The sequence below is a fragment of the Camelus ferus genome, chromosome 4, assembly GCF_009834535.1.
Source record: "Camelus ferus isolate YT-003-E chromosome 4, BCGSAC_Cfer_1.0, whole genome shotgun sequence".
Taxonomy (NCBI): domain Eukaryota; kingdom Metazoa; phylum Chordata; class Mammalia; order Artiodactyla; family Camelidae; genus Camelus; species Camelus ferus.
In genome coordinates this window covers 3,545,025-3,565,442 of record NC_045699.1, presented here as the reverse complement: position 1 = coordinate 3,565,442, position 20,418 = coordinate 3,545,025, and the positions used below count along the sequence as shown (strand labels likewise).

Sequence of the window (20,418 nt, the reverse complement as noted above, 5' to 3'; positions counted from 1 at the left end):
ATTGGCTTATTTCACTTAACGTAATGTTCTCAAGTCTCATCCCAGCTATAGCTTATGTCAGAATTTCTTTCTTATTTAAGGCTGAATAATAGTCCATTGAATATATATACTGTATTTTGTTTATCCGTTCATACATTGGTGCATACCTGGGTTGCTCCCATTTCTTGGCTGTTGTGATAATGCTTCTATGAGCATGAGTCGTACACATATTTCTTTGAGACTCTGCATTCGATTCTCTTGAGTATGTATCCAGAAGTAGAACTGCTGGATCATATGGTAATTCTTTTTTAAATTATGAGTACAGCATTAAATAGAGGTAGTAAGAGTAGACATCCTTATGTTGTTTCTGATCTTAGAGGTAATGCTTTCAGTTTTTCAATATGGAGGGTAATGTTCTCACTGTGAGTCTATCAAAGATATTCTTTTAGGGTGTTTTTCTTTGTTTTTTGTGTTTTTAATCATGGAAAGAGTTGGATTTTGTTAAATGCTTATCCTGCATCTATTGAGATGCTCACGAGGTGTTTTCCTCTTTCTGTTCATATGCTGTATTATATTCATTGATTTTCATACATTGAACCACCCTTGTATTTGATTGATAAGTCCCACTTGGTGATAGGTGTATAATTCCTTTAATATGCTGCTGAATTTCTTTGTTAGTTTTTGTTGAGGATTTTTCTTGAGGGATATTTGTCTGTAGTTTTCTTTTCTAGTGATGTTTTTGTTTGGTTTTGGTACCAGGGTAGTAACTGGCTTCCCAGAATGAGTTAAGAAGTATTTTCCTTCTTTTATTCTTCAATTTTTCAGAAGAGTTTGAGTATTGGTGTTGATTCTTTAAGCATTTGGTGGAATTCAGTAGCAAAGCCGTCCTGGGATCTTCTTTGTTGAAAGCTTTTTGATTTCTGATTCAGTGTTTCGTTACCAGTTGGTTTAGATTCTCTGTTTCTTCTTGAGTCCGTTTTGGTAGCTGTATGTTTCTAAAAATTTGTTCATTTCATTTAACTTGTTGGCATATAATTGTTCACAGCATTCCTCTAAAATTCTTTTTATTTCTGCAAGGTTGGTAGTCATGTTCTTTCTTTCATTCCTGATTTTAGTCATTTGAGTCCTGTTTCTTTTTTCTTGATCTAGCCACAAGATTGTCATAATTGATCTTTTCAAAGAAAGAACTTTTGGTTTTGTTTCTTTTCCCAGTTTTTCCCGCTCTGTTCTCTGTTTCATCTGTCTCTGCTCTATCTGTTATTTCTGTCCCTGTGTTTGCATTTAGTTTGGTCTTACTTTCCTAGTTTTTTAGGGTAGAAAATTAGATTATTGATTTGAGATCTTTCTTCTTTTTAATATAGTTGTCTACAAGTATAAATTTCCCTCTGAGCACTGCTTTCTCTGCCTCTCATTAATTTTGGTATATTGTATTTTCATTTTCATTTATTTCAATTTATTTTCTGATTGCCCTTTTGATGTCTTATTTGACTCACTGATGATTAGGAATGTGTTTAGTTTTCACATATTTGAGAGTTTCTCAAATTTCCTTTTGTTACTGATTTCTAATTTCATTCCACAGAGTTTGGAGAACATTTACATAATTTCATGTGTTTTTAAATTTATTGAGACTTGTTTTGTGGTTTAATATACAGTTTCTCCTGAAGAATGTTTCATGTTTACTTGATTAGAATATATTCTGCTGTTGTTGGCTGGCTTGCTCTATAGATAATTGTTTAGTCTAGTTGGTTTTGTAATGTGGGTCAAGTCTTATATCTCCTGGTTGATTTTGTGTCTTGTTGTTCTGCCTATTAATTTAACTTCTTAACCTAAACAATCTAGCTCAATTAGTAACAATTTAATTTCCATGATATACACAAACTCTGCTCCTGTAAAGCTTTGTTGCCTTCCCCCTCTGTTGTACTGTTACTGTCATGTAAATTACATCCTGTATGCTTGTCAATACAGATTTGTAATAATTGCCTTATGCCATTCAGGGGACATTCTATGGTTTAAATCAGGGAGGAGGAAAAAAGATACAAACAAAATCTATTATCCTTTATGTTTACCTATGTAGTTCCTTTACCAGTGCTCTTTAGTTCTTCACGTGGATTTGAGTTACTGTTTCGTGCTCTTTCATTTCAGCCCAAAGGATTCCCCGTAGTATTTCTTGTAGGGCAGGTTTTGCAGCAACACATTTCTTTAGTTACTGTTTATCTGGCAATGTCTTAATTACCCTTCCATTTGAAAAGATAATTTTATAGATAAGACTTCTTGGTTGATGATCTTTTTCTCCCAGCACTGTGGGTGGGCTATCCCAGTACCTTCTGGCTTCCATGGTTTCCAATGAAAAATCGGCTGTTGATCTTATGAAGGCTTCTTTGTACATCAGGAGTCACTTCTCTCTTGCTTCTTTCAAGATTCTCTGCCTCTCTCTTTGGACAGTTTTGTTATGATGTCGATCTCCTGGACTTTATCCTAAAATGCACTGATTGTGTCTTCTGCCTACTCAGACCTGTTGTTGAGCCCTTCTAGTGACTTTTTTATTTTAGTTATTTTATTTCTCAATGACAGAATTCCTACTTGGTTTCCTTTTCTAATTTCTATCCTTATTGATATTCTCTGTTTGTGAAGACATTGTTCTCCTTGTTTCCTTCAGTCGTTTGTCCTTAGTTTCCTTTAGCTTTAAGCATATTTAAAGTAATTGAGTTAAAGTCTTTGTCTAGTAGCTCCAGTGTCTAAAGTGCCTCAGGGCCAGCCTGTTGATTGCCTCTTTCCTGTGTATGGACCATACTTTTTCGTTTCTTTGCATTTCTTGTAATGATTTGTCAAAAATGGGCATTTTAAGTAATACAGTGTGCCACTCTGGAAATCAGGTTCTACAACCTCTCTAGTATTTGTTATTGCTGCTTGTTGTAATTGTTATTTTTTTTGTGACTCTTCTTTGCTAATTTTGAGAAGTTTATTCTTTGTTGTGTGTAGCCTCTAAAGTGTCTGCTCCATTAGCTTAAGTGAGCAGCTAATGGTTTGGCAGAGGTTCCTTAAGTGCACGGAACCAGTTAGTTTCCCAGCCTTTGCTGAGGGGCTCTGTGTGTGTGCTGAGGCCTGCCGTCAGCACTTGACCTTCACCTCTGCAGACCCTCAGATCACCAGGAGGGGGTAGCCTTTTTGGGTCTTTCCAGAGCTTGAGTGTGGCCTTCTAGATGCCCACGGTGTGCTGGAGCTTTTCAGAGCCCTGTGTACATACTGTTCTTGCTTTTTCTCTTTAGCTTTAGGTTAGCCTATTGTTTGCCACAACTATTATCCAGTATCTCAGGCAGCCATGAAGTTAAACAATCACCTCTGAATATTTTCACAAATGTCCCTGGGGAGAAATGCGCCTTTTCAGCCAGGTAGCTCTGAGTCAAGTCAATGAAGACAGAAAACCAAGAGACAGGTCAAGTAATGAGCACTCTCTGGGAGTGAGGTTTTGGAGAAGATCCTGCCCCATTTAGCTTTCTCCTGGGGCTACTGGGGTTCTGTTTTCCCTGTGATTGGGCTGTTGGTTTTTAGGATTCCCTCGGTGCTGGAGAGAAGGGGTAGGACCGGGGGATTAAAAGTGCCACATAGCTCACCATTTTTGTTTAGATATGGGTGTTTTTCTTGTATGATTCTCCCCAGATTGGTACATGCCTTTGGTTAATTTTCTGAGTTCTGAAAATTTTGATTCTGGCAGCTTTTGCCAGGTTTCTCCTTGCCCTAATGGAAGAGAGAATTTTCAGAAGACCATGGTCTCTTTTTGCTGACTCATCCCATTTTTCCTTTGTGGTATTATAACTTTCTAGGCTCTTAGGGGAGAGGAGGGATACGAGCCATTCCCTAGGAGATGGTTTTCATTGTCACCATTCATTTTCAACATATGTGAATGGATTTTTAAGGCCTTTTTTGGGCAGGGGGGAGATGTGTTTATTTTGTTTTATATATACATATATATATATATATATATTTTTTTTTTTTTAACAAATTATACTCTGCATAAAGTGACTTGGGTCCAGGTACAGTTTATTAAAACTTTCTTTTTTTTCTTTTTTCAGCATCCTCTCCAGAAAGTTTTTTTCCCATTTTTTAAACTGAAGTATAGTTGATCTACAGTGTTTCAGGTGTACAGCAAAGATTCGATTGAACACACACACACATATATATGTATCTATCTATCTATCTATCTATTCTTTATCAGATTTTTTCCATTATAGGTTATTATGAGATACTGAATATAATTACTTATGCCATACAGTAGGCCCCTGTTGGTTATCTATTTTATATATGTTAATCCCAAATTCCTAATTTATCCCTCCCCAGCTTTCTGCTTTGGTAATCATAAGTTTGTTTTCTACATCTGTGAGACTATTTCTGTATTATAAGTAAGTTCATTTGTATCTTTTTTTTTTTTAGATTCCATATATAAGTGATATGATATTTGTCTTCCCTTGTCTGACTGACTTCACTTAGTATGATCATCTCTAGGTCCGTCTATGTTGCTGCAAATGGCATTATTTCATTCCTTTTTATGGCTGAATAATATTTCATTGTGTGTATATATAATGAATATACCACATCTTCTTTATCCATTCATCTGTTGATGGACATTTAGGTTGTTTCATATCTTGGCTGTTGTAAATAGTGCTGCTATGAACATTGGGGTGCATGTATCTTTTCAAATTAGAGTTTTCTCTGGGTATATGTCCAGGAGTGGAATTGCTGGATCATATGGTAACTTCATTTTTAGTTTAGGTTTTTTTTTTTTTTTCATTTTTGGTTTTTTAAGGACCCTCCATACTGTTCTCCATAGTGGCTGCACCAATTTACATTCCCACCAACAGTGTAGGAGGGTTTCCTTTTCTCCACACCCTTTCCAACACTTATTATTTGTAGACTTTTTGATGATGGCCATTCTGACTGGTGTGAGGTGATACCTCATTGTAGTTTTGATTTGTGTTTCTTAAATGATTAGTGATGTTGAGCATCTGTGCCTGTTGGCCTGGCCATTCGTATGTCTTTGAAGAATTGTCTAGTTAATTCTTCTGCCCATTTTTTGGCTGTGTTTTTGTGTTTGCTTTTTTGATATTGAGCTGTATGAGCTGTTCGTATATTTTGGAAATTAACCTCTTGTTGCTCTGATCATTTGCACATATTTTCTCCTATTCTGTAGGTTGTCTTTTTGTTTTGTTTATGGTTTCCTTTGCTGTGCAAAAGTGTTTAAGTTTAATTAGATCTTACTTGTTTATTTTTGGTTTTATTTCTGTTATTCTGGGAGATAGATCCAAAAAAATATTGCCACAGTTTATGTCAGAGTATGTTCTGCCTATGTTTTCCTCTAGGAGTTTTAGAGGATCTGGTCTTACATTTATGTCTTTAATCCATTTTGAGTTTGTTTTTGTATATGGTGTTAGAGAATGTTTTGTTTTCATTCTTTTCCAGATAGCTGTCCAGTTTTCCCAGCACCACTTACTGAAGAGACTGTCTTTCCTCCGTTGTATATTCTTTCCTCCTTTGTCATAGATTAATTGACCATAAGTGCATGGGTTTATTTCTGGACTTTCTGTCCTGTTCCATTGATCTATATGTCTGTTTTTGTGCCAGCACCGTACTGTTTTGATGACTGTAGCTTTGTAGTATAGTCTGAAGCTGGGGAGCATGATTCCTCCACCTCCATTTTTCTTTCTCAAGATTGTTTTGGCTATTCAGGGTCTTTTGTGTTTCCATACAAATTAAAAAATTTTTTGTTCTAGTTCTGTGGAAAATGCCATTGGTATTTTGATAGGGATTGCATTGAATCTGTGGATTGCCTTGGGTAGTATGGCCATTTTAATGATACTGGTTCTTTCAATCCAAGAACACAGTATATATCTTTCCATCTGTTTGTGTCATCTTCATTTTCTTTCATCAGTGTCTTAAAGTTTTTGGTCTTATAGTTGCAGGTCTTTTGCCTCCTTAGGTAGGTCTATTCCTAAGTATTTTATTCTTTTTGATACAATGGTAAATGGGGTTGTTTCCTTGATTTTTTCCCCTGATATTTCATTGCTAATGTATAGAAATGCAACAGATTTCGGTATATTAACTTTGTATCCTGCAACTTTGCCAAATTCATTGATGAGTTCTAGTACTTTTCTGGTAGCATTTTTAGGATTTTCTATGTCATCTGCAAACAGTGACAGCATTACTTCTTCTTTTCCAGTTTGGAATCCTTTTACTTCTTTTTTGTTTCTTCTCTGAATTGCTGTGGCTAGGACTTCTAAAACTGTTGAATAAAAGTGGTGAGCGTGGGTATCCTTGTCTTGTTCCTGATTTTAGAGGAAATGCTTTCAGCTTTTCACCATTGGGTGTGAAGTTAGCTGTGGGTTGTCATATATGGCCTTTATTATGTTGAGCTATATTACCCCTATGCCCACTTTCTGGACAGGTTTTATGATAAATAGATGGTGAGTTTTATCAAAAGCTTTTTCTGCATCTATTGTGATGACTGTATGATTTTTATTCTTCAGTTTGTTAATGTGGAGTATCACATTGATTGATTTGCAGATATTGAAAAATCCTTGTATCCCTGGAATAAATCTCACTTAACTGTGGTGTGTATGATTCTTTTTTTGTATTTTTGGAATCAGTTTGCTAGTATTTTGTTGAGGAGTTTTGCATCTGTGTTCATCAGTGATAACGGTCTGTCATTTTCTTTTTCTTTTTTTTTTTTTTGTGTCTTTGGTTTTGGTATCAGGGTGATGCTGGCCTCATAGAATGAGTTTGGAATTGTTCCTTCCTTTGCAGTTTTTTAGGATAGTTTCAGAAGCAGGCATTAACTCTTCTCTAAATGCTTGGTAGAATTCATTTGTGAAGCCATCTAGTCTTGTACTTTTGTTTGTTGGGAGTTTTTAAATTACTGATTCTATTTCACTGCTGGTAATAGGTTTGTTCATATTTTCTATTTCTTCCTGGTTTAGTCTTGGGAGATTGTACCTTTCCACAAATTTGTCCATGTCTTCTAGGTTGTCCATTTTATTGGCGTATAGTTGCTTGTAGTAGTCTCTTATGATCCTTTGTGTTTCTGTGGTGTCAGTTGTAACTTCTCCTTTTTCATTTCTGGTTTTATTGATTTAGGGGCCTCTCCTTTATTTTCTTGATGAGTCTGGCTAAAGGTGTATCAATTCTGTCTTTTTGAAGAACCAGCTTTTAGTTTTACTGACTTTTTCTATTGTTTTTTAGTCTCTATTTCATTTATTTCTGCTCTGATCTTTATGATTTGTTTCCTTCTACTAACTTTGGGTTTTGTTTGTTCTTCTTTCTCTAGATGCTTTAGGTGGAAGGTTAGGTTATTTATTTGTAATTTTTTCTTGTTTCCTGAGGTAAGCATGTATTACTGTAAACCTCATTCTTAAAATTGCCTTTGCTCTGTCCCCTAGATTTGGGATCCTTGTGTTTTCATTTTGATTTTTCTCTAGGTATTTTTTTGATTTCTTTGATTTCTTCAGTGATCCATTGGTTTTTTAGTTGTACGTTTAGTAGCATATTGTTAGCCTACATGTGTTTGTGTTTTTTGCAGTTTTTTTCTTGTGGTTGATATAATCCCATAGTGTGGTTGGAAAGATGCTTGATATGATTTCAGTTTCCTTAAATTTAGTGATACTTTCTTTGTGGCCCAGCATGTGATCTATCCTGGAGAATGTTCCATGTGCACTTGAAAAGAATGTGTATTCTGGTGCTTTCAGGTGGAATGCTCTATAAATATTAATCAAGTCCATCTGGTCTATTATGTTGTGTAAGATGTTTCCTTATTGATTTTCTGTCTGTGTGATATGTCCATTGATGTAAGTGGGCTGTTATTGTCCCCTACTATTATTGTGTTACTGTCCATTTCTTTCTTTATTTCTGTTAACATTTGCCTTATATATATTGAGGTGCATTTGTACTCTCCTCCCCTCCTGATTACTGTTTTTGATAATATATTTTACATTTAATTGTTTTGTATCCCTTAACTAATTATTATGGATACAGGTGATTTTACTACTTTTGTCTTTTCGCCTTCCTCCTAGTCTGTGTGTGGATGATTTCCTACCTTGACCGTATGTTTGCCTTTAGCACTGAGCTTTTTCCATTATGTAGTTTTGTTTCTAGTTGTGGCCTTTTCTTTTCCCTCTAGGGAAGGTCCTTTAGCATTTGCTGTAAAGCTGGTTTGGTGGTGCTGGATTCTTTTAGCTTTTGCTTGTCTGTAATGCTTTTGATTTCTCCATCAAATCTGAGTGAGAGTCTTGCTGGGTAGAGTATTCTTGGTTGTAAGTTTTTCCCTCTCATCACTTTAAATATATCCTGACATTTCCTTCTGGTCTGCAGAGTTTCTGCTGAAAAATAAGCTGGTAGCCTTGTAGGAGTTCCCTTGTATGTTATTTGTTGCTTTTCCCTTGTTGCTTTTAATAGTCTTTCTTTATCTTTAATTTTTGTCATTTAAATTATATGTCTAGGTGTGTTCCTCTTTGGGTTAGTCCTATATGAGACTCTCCGTGCTTCCTGGACTTGGGTGACTGTTTGCTTTCCCAAGTTAGGGAAGTTTTCAGCTATTATCTTTTCAGTTATTTTCTCAGGCCCTTTTCCTCTTTCCTCTCCTAAGAACTATCTTTACTAGGAAACAGTACTTGCTCATTTAACTGACAGAATATGGAATTTTATGAATTAGGTCTCTTGCATTCCCAGAGGTAACTCATGTCAGTTTGTACATCCTTCCAAACTTCTTCCTGTGCCAACAAACATACACATTATTGAACTGGAAATGAGGTGATGCCTTTTCCATACACATGATCTACCGTGTGCTCACATGTGTATGTATGCACACATACACTTTTATAAAGCAAATAGGGGTTTTGCCATAAGTAATTGTTCTGCTAATTGCTTTTTTAACCTAAATAATCCTTGGAGATTGTTTGTTATGAATCCTTCAAGACTTTTTCAAGTGCATATCGATATATGCATGTATAGATGCATATATCCTTTTTTTTTTTTTTAAGTGACATCATATGCATTGTTCTGCCAGTTACTTCTCCTTAAGTAAGTGTTGATGAGTTTTAGTTCTGCCTCTTTCAGTTAGTAGCTGCATATTACTCGTTCATTCCTTCATTCAGTGTGTGGCCTGCTGTGTTCTGGCCCGTAGAGCGGAAATGTGTTTTGATTTATTTAGCTGTTTCTAGGTCTTCCTATTATAGTTACGGTGTGGTGAGCGTCTTTGACCCAGTGATGCCTCATAGGTTTGTTAAGTCACGGGGTACCCACGTTTAAAATTTTGATGGAAACCAGCAAGTTGCCTTTCTTTTTTTTTTTTTTTTTTTTTTTTATGTTCCAAAAATGTTTTATTTATCAAAATTTTAATTTCATATAATTTTCACGTCATGAAATATTACTGTTCTTTCTTCCCCAACCATTTAAAAATGTAACAAGTTGCCTTTCAAAAGGTTATGCCAATTTATCTTTTCACTGGTAACATGAAATTTCTTGGTAGATATACCCTCCCCTTCCTGGATATTATAAATTTAAAGATTTGTTCATCGTATTATCAAAATTTAGCCTTGTCATCTTATAAAGGTGCTTGTTTCCACTTCTCTGCTCACATGGAGGGGCTGGCAGCCACGTGAGCCTCTCAGAGCAGGGCGGAGGTTTCCTGGGGTCACAGTCAAGCTTGCTGCCCCTGCTAGTGATGTGCACCTGGAGGTGATGTCAGCCGCTGGGCCCTTCACCCGCCTTGGTCATGTCACTGTCACTTGGGCTGACCTGTGTCTTAGAGCTAGTCCAGTGCTGCCCCAAGCCAGTCACTGACACCATGTGGTGGTTTCTCAACAGGTGGCAACTGGGAAGTGGAAGCAGATAAGTAAATACTGTCCCCTCGATCTCTACTCAGGGTAAGAGAACACTTCTCCTTTGTCCCTAGTCCTGCCTTTCTTGGAGGCCGGGGTGGGAGGGTGGCATTCTGTGCAGTGTAGAGGGGGACGATGGTTCTGTGAGGTGGGGGCTGCTCACCTGCAGATAACCAGGGCCCTGGGCCTCCATAGGTTTCTGCAGGTTACCTGCGGGAGACGGCAGCCGGGGAGATTTTGTCAGAGGAAGGGGCAGAGAGCAGGGTGGGCCAGGGATGGGGGTGCCTCTGTGAGGAGGGCTGGGGGCAGTGCAGCTCCTCAGCCCATAAAGCTTGGAGACCTCAACTGGTAGCTGTGGGCATGGCCCCTGAGCCACAGGCAGGTGAATGCCCAGTGCGCTCTAATTCTGTCAATAATATTTTCCCCTTTTAGGAATAAACAGAGAATGTACTTTGCTTTGAAAAGCTTGTTACAGGAGGCACAGAACAACTTAAAGATATTTAAGGTAAGAGTTGCTTCTATTTTAATGCACTTTCTAGGGTGGGGCCGGTGGGTTTCTGAGCTGAGCTGGGTGAACCCATGGCGCTTTGGTCCCTGACAGGGCTCTGTGACCTTGCAGACTAGGACATCTGGGCTGGGGCTGCCTCAGTATGATCCTTTGGGTCCTTTTTCCAAGCCTCATTTTATGGGCATGTCATCCCGTGCTTCCTGGGGTGTGTGACGTTGACCGCTTGACCGCTGGGTAGCCTTGGGCTCCCTTGTCGCACAGACCCTGGCTCTGGTTCTTGGATGAAGGCGGCCCTGGCTGCGTCCCAGGCGTCCTTCTGTGTGGTTGACTTGGGAGCGGGAGCTGGGGCAGGGCAACCTAGAGGGTGGCCACCCCTGTACCAGTTCCTCCAGGTTAACTTAGGGAACTTATAATTGGGGGACCTCCTTGTCAATTAATGAGTTCTCAGAGTCCTGCAGCTCTGGTCATTCTGCTTCCTGACTGCGTAGGAGAAGGGATCTGCTTGCTGAATATTTCCCGTCGGGCCCAGACACCTCTGCTTCCTCATTGCCACCTGCTGCTGGCGCCCTGACCGGGCTTGCTGAGGTCCGGTGGTCACCTGGCCTGCTGCTGGCAGGAGTCGGGCATGCGTGGAGGAGAGGCTGGGTGGCAGGGGCATGGGGAGAGAGGCTGCCGGGGCTGGGGAGCAGAGCTGGCCCAGATCTGGAGGAGGGCTTGGTGTGGCCTGTGTTGGAGCTGTGTCTCCTTTTCTGCTCATCACTGACTTTGCCCCCAGCGCTGGTTGCATTCTCATTAAGTGTGACATATGAGTGAGAGCTGATGACAGGGTCCAGGCTCACAGGCGTCGGGTCTGTGTGGAGGAGCAGGGCTGTGGAATCTGGACAGCCCTGTGCCTTCTGCGTCCTGCTCCGTGTGGCTGGTGCTGTGCTGAGCACTGGGTGCCCCTCAGAGGTGGGCTCGGGAGGGGCGGGAGGGAAGCCTCTTTGTGACTTCTTCCCCCGACGTGGCTCAGAACTCTGGTCAGAGTGAATCGGCTCTGCCCTTTCTGCCTGCACCTTGCCAAAGCTAGAAAAAGAAGCCATGTTTTAAAATCAGTTTTTATTCTGAATTCTTTTAAAGACTTGAGGAATTTTATATTTAAATCCTAAAGATAAATTCCCTTTCATCTGGGGATTTATTTGGAGCCTGTAGTGCAGTTTTGTCCCAAGTGGACCCTGTTCTGACTGCCCCCTGGACTGAGCGGTGGATCTTGCTTGGCCCCTGGCCCAACCGCCCTGCCCTGGGACCTGGGACCGGGACCCTGGCTGTCTGCTGCTTCTGTTGAAATCAGCATGGGAAAAAGATACAGGAGTTGAGATCATAGTCTCAGAAGAGACAGATTAGGAGAAGTGACATGGAACGGCTTTTTAAAATAATGCCTGGAGCAACGCAACACATCATTGCATGTGCCATGACCCCTCAGGAGCAGGCGCTCTGGTTCCGAAGCTCACGCCTTCCCTCGCTGCAGGGTTTCAGGTGTGGAAGACAAGTTTCCTGGGTCATGGTTGGTGCCCCTGTCGTGCTGTCTGTTGCTGGGGCCTTCTCCTTGTCTGAGTGTTGTTCACAGACTCCACGGCTGTGGCTCTGTCCACCCCATTGCAGGACACTTGTGAGACGTGGCAGGGTTGTCACCAACCCTGGGACAGTAGCTGTCTGCCACATGTCACATGAGGTCCTTGAGCAACCATATTTGTATATGGAAAATGCCCTGGATTTCTCCCTGGATTCCAGGCCTTAGGGAGGGGCCTGCTACTGTCCAAGGGTCACTCAGCTGCTGCTCACAGGCCTGGAGGAGAGCATCCTGGGCTGCAGGCCAAGTCCTGGCCCCTCTCCTGGCTGCAGCCTGTGTCGGCTGTGTTGGCTGAACACTTCACCTTGGCCTGCGTTCCTCCTGGGAGCTCCTGCTTTTCCCCTTTGCTTGATACACCCTTCTCCCTCTGTAAGGCCCATCTCCAGGGTCAGGGTCTCTGAGCTCTGACAGCGCTGACAGGGACTCCCAGGGGAGGCACCTTGCTGCTGAATCCCAGGACCTTGTTGAGGGAGGAGTGCCCAGTCCACCCTTCTCACTGGATTGAATTGACCCCCCTCTGCCACCTGGGGGCAGAGTAGGGGTCCTCCTCATTTGCATTATCCACTACTGCGTTGCAGCCACATGCCATCTCTGTTTCTGTGGCTGGGAATTAAGGGGCAGTGTAGCAGGTTCTGGCTCGGGGTCCCTCTTGAGGCTGCGCCCCATCTGAAGGCTCTGCTCCCAGGATGGGGCCCCCCACAGCCACTGGCAGGAGGCCTTAGTTCCTGGCCACGTGGGGCTGGCCACGTGGGGCTGCCCATTGTGGCTGCTGTGATCTGAGAAGACAGTCGTCAAGACCGAGCGCACAGCAGCTCTGATGACGTAATCTCACCGGGGGTGTGCTGTTCTGCACATATTCTGGCTGTTGCACAGCCAGACCCTCCCCAGGGTGGAGAGGATGACAGGGTATGAGCATCAAGGGGTGGGGGGGCCCTGGGGACCTTCCTGGAGGCTGCTGATGGCTGTCTCCCAGACGAGGAAACCAGGGACACGGGATTCATCGCTCCCCTGGGATCAGCTGCTGCTCAGGGGTGTGGGGACCAGAGTTCCCTTAGGGGCCTTTCCCCCGACACTGCAGCGCCCCATGAAAGGCACAAGGTTGGACCCACTGAGCACCCCTGTCTGTAGCCCTGGGAATGCTGGTGTCATAAGGAGTCATAAGGATGGCCTCAAAGATGAAGGTTTCTGTACTAGCGATGCTGTTGGCCTCACCCACCCTGGCTGGCTGGAGCCTGGCACCGTCTTTCACAGAGGACAAAAGCCCTCTGGGATGCTGGTGGCCAATGTACCTCCATCCTGGCAGAGAAGTTTGTCTGCTCAAAGGTCAGACTGATGCCATGTGTCCCTCAGTAGCAGTGTCACTTGGGCTCTCGAGTTACGGGCTATTTTGGGAGTCAGGGCTGTGGGCTACGTCGAGGTTGCCAACATGCCACGTGTTCTGCTCTGAGGGTTTGTATCTCAGGCCCAGGGCTCTGGTCTTTGGTTTCTGAGAACTTTTCTTTTTCACTTTCCAGTGGGGTTTGCCTCTTGGTCAATGACATGGTGCTTGAGGGTGGGCTTCCCCGGAGGGCTGCAGTGTGCAAAGACCCCAGATGGTGGCACGTATAAAATGTCAGGTCCCTTTGCCTGTCTAGTCGGTGGGGCCAGAGGCTCTTTCCTCCTAGCCTGGTGGAGTTGACATCTCCCCGTCTCTTTTCCTTCCTGAAGAACGGTGAGCTGATCTACGGCTGTAAAGACGCCCGCAGCCCCGTGGCCGACTGGAGCGAGCTCGCGCGCCACCTGAAGCCATTCTTCTTCCCGTCCAACGGCCTGGCCAGCGGGCCGCACTGCACGAGGGCCGTGATCCGGGAGCTGGTGCGCGTCATCACGCGGGTGCTACTGAGCGGCTCAGACAAGGGCCGGGCGGGCGCCCTCAGGCTGGGGCCTGGGCTGCGGGGCCCCCTCGTCTGCGAAGCCAGCCCCTTCAGCAGGAGCCTGCGCTGCCAAGGTAGGCCTGGTGGGGGCGCTGGGCTCGGGGGAGCAGAACCTGTGGCACAGCCTGCGAGGGTCCTTCCTGGCCTCACGGAGCTTCTGCGAGAGCAGCCTGGGTCCCGTCAGGGCTCCCCAAGGCCCGGCCTCACCGGCCTTCTCAGCCCCCATGGGGTACCACCTTTCTCACCTCTTATCTGGGCTTGTCAGTTGCAGCATAGTTTGGGCTCCAGGGTTTTCCCTAAAATATGGTCCCGCATGTCTGTGCATCCTCTGTGGCGGGCTGTGTGTTTTCTCTATGTTGTCTTGTTCCACCTCGCTGCATCCCCAGGGGTAGGCTTCCCTTGGCCTGTTTCTTAGATGGGGAGGACTAAGGCACAGAATGTCGAGGTCCCGCAGCACAAAAGCCCTTTAGGGTGGACGGGTGGCTTCATTGGGCGGCAGTTTGCAGACAGGTGTCAATACAGGAGTGTGAGACCTGTGGCTCCGGGCGCCTCCACTCGAGGCCCCATTCCTCGCAGACTCACCAGTGGGCTGACTGTGACTTGGTGGGAATCCAGGCTGCAAGGTGACCCAGTGACTGGTAGGGGTTTTTACCATGCACGTTAACGGGCCCCTCATTTGCCGCCTCTGCCATGGCTGGAGGGCTCCGTGTCATGCTCAAGTACGAGGCATGTGGACCGACAGCGAGGAACTTATTTTTAGGGGCCGACTAGGAAGATTCAGATTATTCAAGTTTTGTGCTGACGGCTGGCTGTACGACACAGAGAGATGGCGCCCTGCTTCCGTGCGGGTTTTAGGCGTTGTTTATCACGCAGCTGCCCAGGCACAACAAATTACCCTTCTTCTAGCCCCCAGGCCGAGTTCTTCTTAGCACGAATGGCTTTTGTGGGCATTTTTCTTGTTGCAAAAGTGACACCTGATCATTTCAGGAAATCTGGTGACGTTATGCCCATATTCGGGGACCTAACTGCTTTTAAGTAGATGGAACGTGTCTGGAAGGACACAGATGGACCCTGGTTGCTGCGGGAGTGTTGCCGCCTGTGGTCTTGCCTTCCAGACCTTCCCTGCACACACACACCCACACACGCACACACGCACACCTGACCCAAGGGAGGCGCAACCTTAACATGACAAGATCACGTTGTATCTGTAACCTGCTGCTTTTACCTAATTAGCATAAATCTGTATCTACATCAGCAAGTGTATTTTTTGAACTTTTATTGACCATGAGGTAGAGACTCCACTCTACAGATACCCTGTAATTTTAATGGATCCCTTCTAGCTGGGTCTGTGCATTTTCACACTGTCTTGCCTCACCGAGCATGTTGTGCCAGAATTGGGAGGTCCGAGCGCCAGGACTGCACACGGCCGCAGCGGCTCCCTGCGACTTGGACCCACGCTCAGCGACGTCTGTTTGTTCACAGGACGTGGGTCTTTCCTGGAAGGGTGGGGTAAATGGGCTGGGACTCTGGCTCCCTAGCCCTCGAGGCCCCTGGTGCACGGCAGGGGCCCGAGAACGCTGGAGTGTGGAACGGACCTGGTTTCCGCACTGTCCCTGCCGTGACAGCTCCCTGCTCAGTGTGGCCGCTCGCCTCTCTGCGTGGGCCGTGGCTCTAGGCGCCACAGGTGCAGTCCTGCAGATCTGGGGATGCCCCCGTGGTTGTTCTAAATGATGTGCCTTGTCTGATACAGACTAAGGGTCATCTCTCTAAACTTAGGTCTGGGCTGGTGTGATGGAGGCGGAAGGATGTTGAGAGGAAGGGGAGGGCCAAGGGACACATGGGTCATGTGCCCCAAACACCCACTCGTCGCAGCCCCAGCAGCTCCGTGAGGCAGGGTGCGGCCTGTGCCCGCCGCCTTCTTCAGTCCTCGACAGTAAACCTCTCATTTTCCCCTGATGTTCTTGGTAGGAAAAAACACCCCGGAGCGCTCAGGGTTACCGAAGGGCTGTCTTCTGTACAAAACCCTCCAGGTGCAGATGTTGGACCTGCTGGACATCGAAGGCCTCTACCCTCTGTATCGGCGGGTTGAGCGGTACCTGGAGGAGTTTCCTGAGGAGAGGTGAGGACCAGGGCCCCTTTCAGGGCCCGCGACAGCCCTGAGGGCAAGATGGAGATGGGGCAGTGGGTCGCCCCAGTGGGAGGCCAGCACGGGCCCCGCACAAGGATGGCTCACCTCCGCCACCCCCCCCCCCTGCCCCCAGACGCCAGGCCCTGTGAAGGAGGACCCGGGTCCTGTCAGATCAGTGGTCACTTGGCCGCTTCTAGGCGGGAAGGCACATCCTGGGAACAGACGGGACAGTCCCACAGCAGGCCGTCCCGTGTCCTGAGCTGGGCTCAGCCTGCAGGGGGCAGTGCCGCTCCGCGGCCAGCCAGCTGCTCCCGCCCAGCCCCGGGCTCTGAGTCAGCCCGGCTCCTTCAAGCCCCCTCCGGCCGACTCGGTGTGGGTTGCGGGGGTCCACGCCTGTGGCATGTGTTGGGGCTGGGGCCCTTGCCCCGGCCTGGCTCTATTTCCTCCCCACCTCCCCTTCACCAGCATCTCTGATCTGGACGCCATTTGCCGTAAACAAGAGACATTCAGCCTTGGCCCTCCTAGTCTTACAAATTCTGTTTAAAACCTTGATGCTTCCGAAAGAGTTTAGCGTTAGGAAGAGATGGATCCACTAATGTTCTTTAAAACCAGATGTGTGATTCTTAAACTGTTAAGAATTTAACAAACAATTTCCAGGCCGCTTTGTCATCCTGTTTTTTCTGTGTGTTTTTTCCCTTCAGAAAAACATTGCAAATAGACGGGCCTTATGACGAAGCATTTTACCAGAGGCTGCTGGATCTTTCCACTGAGGACGATGGCACGGTGGCCTTTGCACTGACGAAGGTGGGTAGACCCTTCCAGACACACGCTGTGTGCTCCTCAGGCTCTCAACACTCACTCGGGGATTTCCCAAGAAGTGTTGCTCTGTACCTCCCCTGATGGTTAAAGCAGAAAAATTGGGAATTAAAAAAAAAAAATGTAGCTGAAGTGTCCCAGACAGGCTGGGCCAGGTGATGGTATGTTACTTTCGTTCTGGGGAGGATTTCCCCCGGCTCCGCTGGCTGCAGCCCACCCTGGCCCAGCCCTCTCCGCACCCGCCCCGCGCTGAGGTCCAGGACCTGCGGCCACTGCTCTGTGCTTCCTTCCCAGCTGCCTGCGAGCAGGCTGGGGCCGACCATCCGCCCCCTTACCGCCCTCGCCGGGCCCCCCCGAGGCTGCGTGTGGCTGGCTTCCCTCCTCCCCAGAACTCGGGCCAGGGCGCAGCCCGGGAGAACCTCTTAGGGACGAGGCCCGGTCCTGGGCTTTCCGGGTCTGTGGAATCAGGGAGTTCAGGGGCTCCATGCACTTGGATAGGGAAAAAGTGACATCTTTGTTTTCACTAACCTCTGATCGAAATTTAGTGTTTCCTTCCGCCACGAATGTGGCAGCAACTGCTGTGGGGTCAGCAGGACCCCAGACTTTGCCATTAAGAGAAATCAGACCCTTTCATTTCACACTGTAGGCGCTACAGACATCTCATGATGTCTTTCTATTCATCGCTCCTGAGGTTCTGTTACGTAGTAAAGCAAAAACATTCACTTTAAACAATATTTTGGTATTTGAAATGATCGCTCTTCTGTCTTTTTCTTTTCTGAATTTCAAAATGTTACTGTGAGAGGGATGCGGAGGCTTCCCTGGGCTGGCAGAGGTTTTGCCAGATCCTAAAACGGTTACGGAACACTGCTCTAGTGAGAGCCAAGTGACAAAAGGCGGGCACAAGCCGAGTGGCCTGCTCCTCCGTGCCCCCTGGGCAGCTGCCCTGGGCGTCTGGCCCAGCTGTCCCGGTGCTGACCGCGTGCCTGTGGTTCTCCACTTGGGGAGGGCCCTCCCTGCTGTCCGTGGCCGAGGCTTGGGCGCTCTTCCGCAGGTGCTGGGTGGCTGAGGAGGTCCGCTCTGAAGCTCAGGGCCCCCGAGGGAAGTAGCTGCGGTGCTTGGGGCAGAGCTGGCCTCCAGGCGGGGAGAGATCCCGAAGGGGGCCTCTGTGTCAGAGTAAAGCAACAGGCTGTCCTTCCGTCGTCTGCAGCCTGGGTACGCAGATTTAGGAAGTATCCGTGGTCTGTCTTTCTTCAAAAGAAGAAACAGGACTTCCTTCTTTTCCCCCCTGCATCTCTATATTTTTCAAAATTCCTAATAAATAGGCACGGATTATTTTTAAATTTTATTGCAGTTTTTTAGCCTCGTGTATGAACATATCTTGTGAGAGATTTAAGCAGCTGTGATGTAACTGTCAGAATGACTGTAATGGGAACACTGAGGCAACACTGAATGCCGGTGCAGAGAAACCAGATGTGCAGAACTTAACGGGCACTCACCCTGTGTAACGCAGCACCTGCACAACTGGGCGTCTGTCACAGAGGAGGGAAGACATAACACTCATCCAGAGCCCTGTACAGGAGTGTTTGTAAATAAAGTCATTTATTTAAAAAAAAAAAGCCTTCTTTGTAATAGCTAGAAACTGGGCACAACTCAGGTGTGTGTCAGCAGGTGGCCCACAGCAGGTTACGTAAACTGGAACTGCTGAGCAGTAACAAGGAGCGAGCTCTGGATGAGTCTCCAGAGAAACGTGCTGAGTGACAAAAGCCAGTCCCAGACGGGCACACACGATCATTCTTGAACAGACAAAGATGAGTGGCTGCTGTGGGTTGGAGAGGGGGTGGAAGGAAGGTGGGTGTGGCCGTAAAAGCAACGAAAGGGATCTTGTGGTGAAATTGTTCTCTTTTAACTGTGTTTATTTGTTTAACTGGATTTGACTGTGGTGGTAGATGCGGGAAGCTGTGTGTGTGATAAAGTACACACACACACACACGAGTACACGTAAGACTTGGTTGGGAGATGGGAATGAAATCATGGTGTGTGTCGCTGTCACTGTGGGGCTGTGATGTTGTGCTGTATAGTTTTGCAAGGTGTCACCATTGGGGGAGACGGGGTAAGGCATACTCAGGAGGTATGTTTTGATCTCGAAACAATTAAATGACAAAGATTCAAGCAGTGAGTGTATAATATACAATATGACAGTGTTCCTGCCTAAGCAGCAGACATCAACTGTTAATAGTATGTGTCTTTTCAGAATTTCACACTAACACACACACACTCACTCATACCGTTTGGCGGGTTGTCCACACTCTGTATGCTGTTCATCAGATGGCATTTTATGTGGCTGGAGGTCTCTCTGTGTTGGAATATAAGCGTCCGCCTCTTTTTTTGTTGTTGTTTTATAGAGTTAAGTTCTGTTAGTTGGAATCTGAAGGGGATGGTTGTGAGCCTTGAAACTGGGGAGCAGGTTGAGAACGTTTTCTGGGCCGCAGACTCTAAAAAGTTCTTTCATGACGACTGTGTATCTAATTGAACTTTGGACCTCTGATGAAATGAGAGAGGAGAGGATACTGGATTCATTCTGAAGCTCAGGAAACTGCAGCCCAGAGTAACTCTTGCTTTTTGACGACTGTATAGTGTTCTACAGCAGGAGTCAGCACACTTTTTCTATAAAGGGCCGGACAGTAAATGCTTTGGGTTTTGTAAGCCATCTATCTCTGCTGTAGCTATTCAGCTCTGCCATTAGAGCTCAGAAGCAGCCCTAGACAAATAGAAAGGAGCATGGCTGTGTTCCAGCAAAGTTTTAGTTACAGAAATAGGTGGTGGGCTGGATTTGGCCCTGGCCTGTGGTTTGCTGACCTCTGTTCACTTTTGCCTGTTAGTTTTTATATTGCATTGTTTGCTCAGTTGGTTTGGAAGTTAGATATTCTGCTATATCATTTTTGTGGTTACTTGTCCAGTTTGACCTTGCATATATAAAGACTAAAGTTAATAATTTGACTCCTACTCCCACCCCAGCCCCCGCTGCACAAATACACAATGTAGGAAATTGGGACACTTTAATTCCAGTAATCTCTCCCACCTTATATGCAGTTATTGGCTGTTACTCTGTTTGTCTTGTTCTTTTTTAAAAATCCACAACTTACAGTATTATTTTATACAGGTGTTTGTTTAGGTCAATCACATTTACCTATATCTTTGCTAAACATTCTTACATCTCAGATCTTTCCTCTTTTTCCCTTTTTTTCCTGTAACTTACATATCATACAATTGATAAAATTTACAAACTACAATTTACCTGCCTAGAGTGTGCAGCTTAGAATTTTTACTCTATTCACAGGTATGTGTCATCATCATCACGGTCAGTTTTAGAACATTTTCATCACCTTAAAAAAAATCCTATACCCTTAGGCTGTCGTCTCCTTATCTCCTCATCCTCACCACCTGTAACCACTAATTTACTTTCTGTCTCTATGGATTTGCCTACTCCAGACATTGCATATGAATGGAATCATTTAATAGGTGGTCCTTTATGACTGGCTTCCTGCAAGTCAGCATAATATTTCCAAGGTTCATGTGTATTGTAGCAGGTATCAACACTTCAT

General features: G+C 45.4%; 1 protein-coding gene across 2 annotated transcripts in view; it reads left to right on the top strand.

Annotated features, from left to right (window-relative positions):
- IPPK (inositol-pentakisphosphate 2-kinase) overlaps positions 1–20,418 on the top strand; it is a 51,189-nt gene that overhangs the window by 20,341 nt on the left and 10,430 nt on the right. For both annotated transcript variants that reach the window (XM_032477406.1, XM_032477407.1), the window contains exons 7-11: positions 9,829–9,887; positions 10,275–10,347; positions 13,667–13,946; positions 15,841–15,991; positions 16,702–16,804. In XM_032477406.1, coding sequence (XP_032333297.1) covers positions 9,829–9,887; positions 10,275–10,347; positions 13,667–13,946; positions 15,841–15,991; positions 16,702–16,804 — 666 coding nt within the window. The remainder of the gene's footprint in view (positions 1–9,828; positions 9,888–10,274; positions 10,348–13,666; positions 13,947–15,840; positions 15,992–16,701; positions 16,805–20,418) is intronic.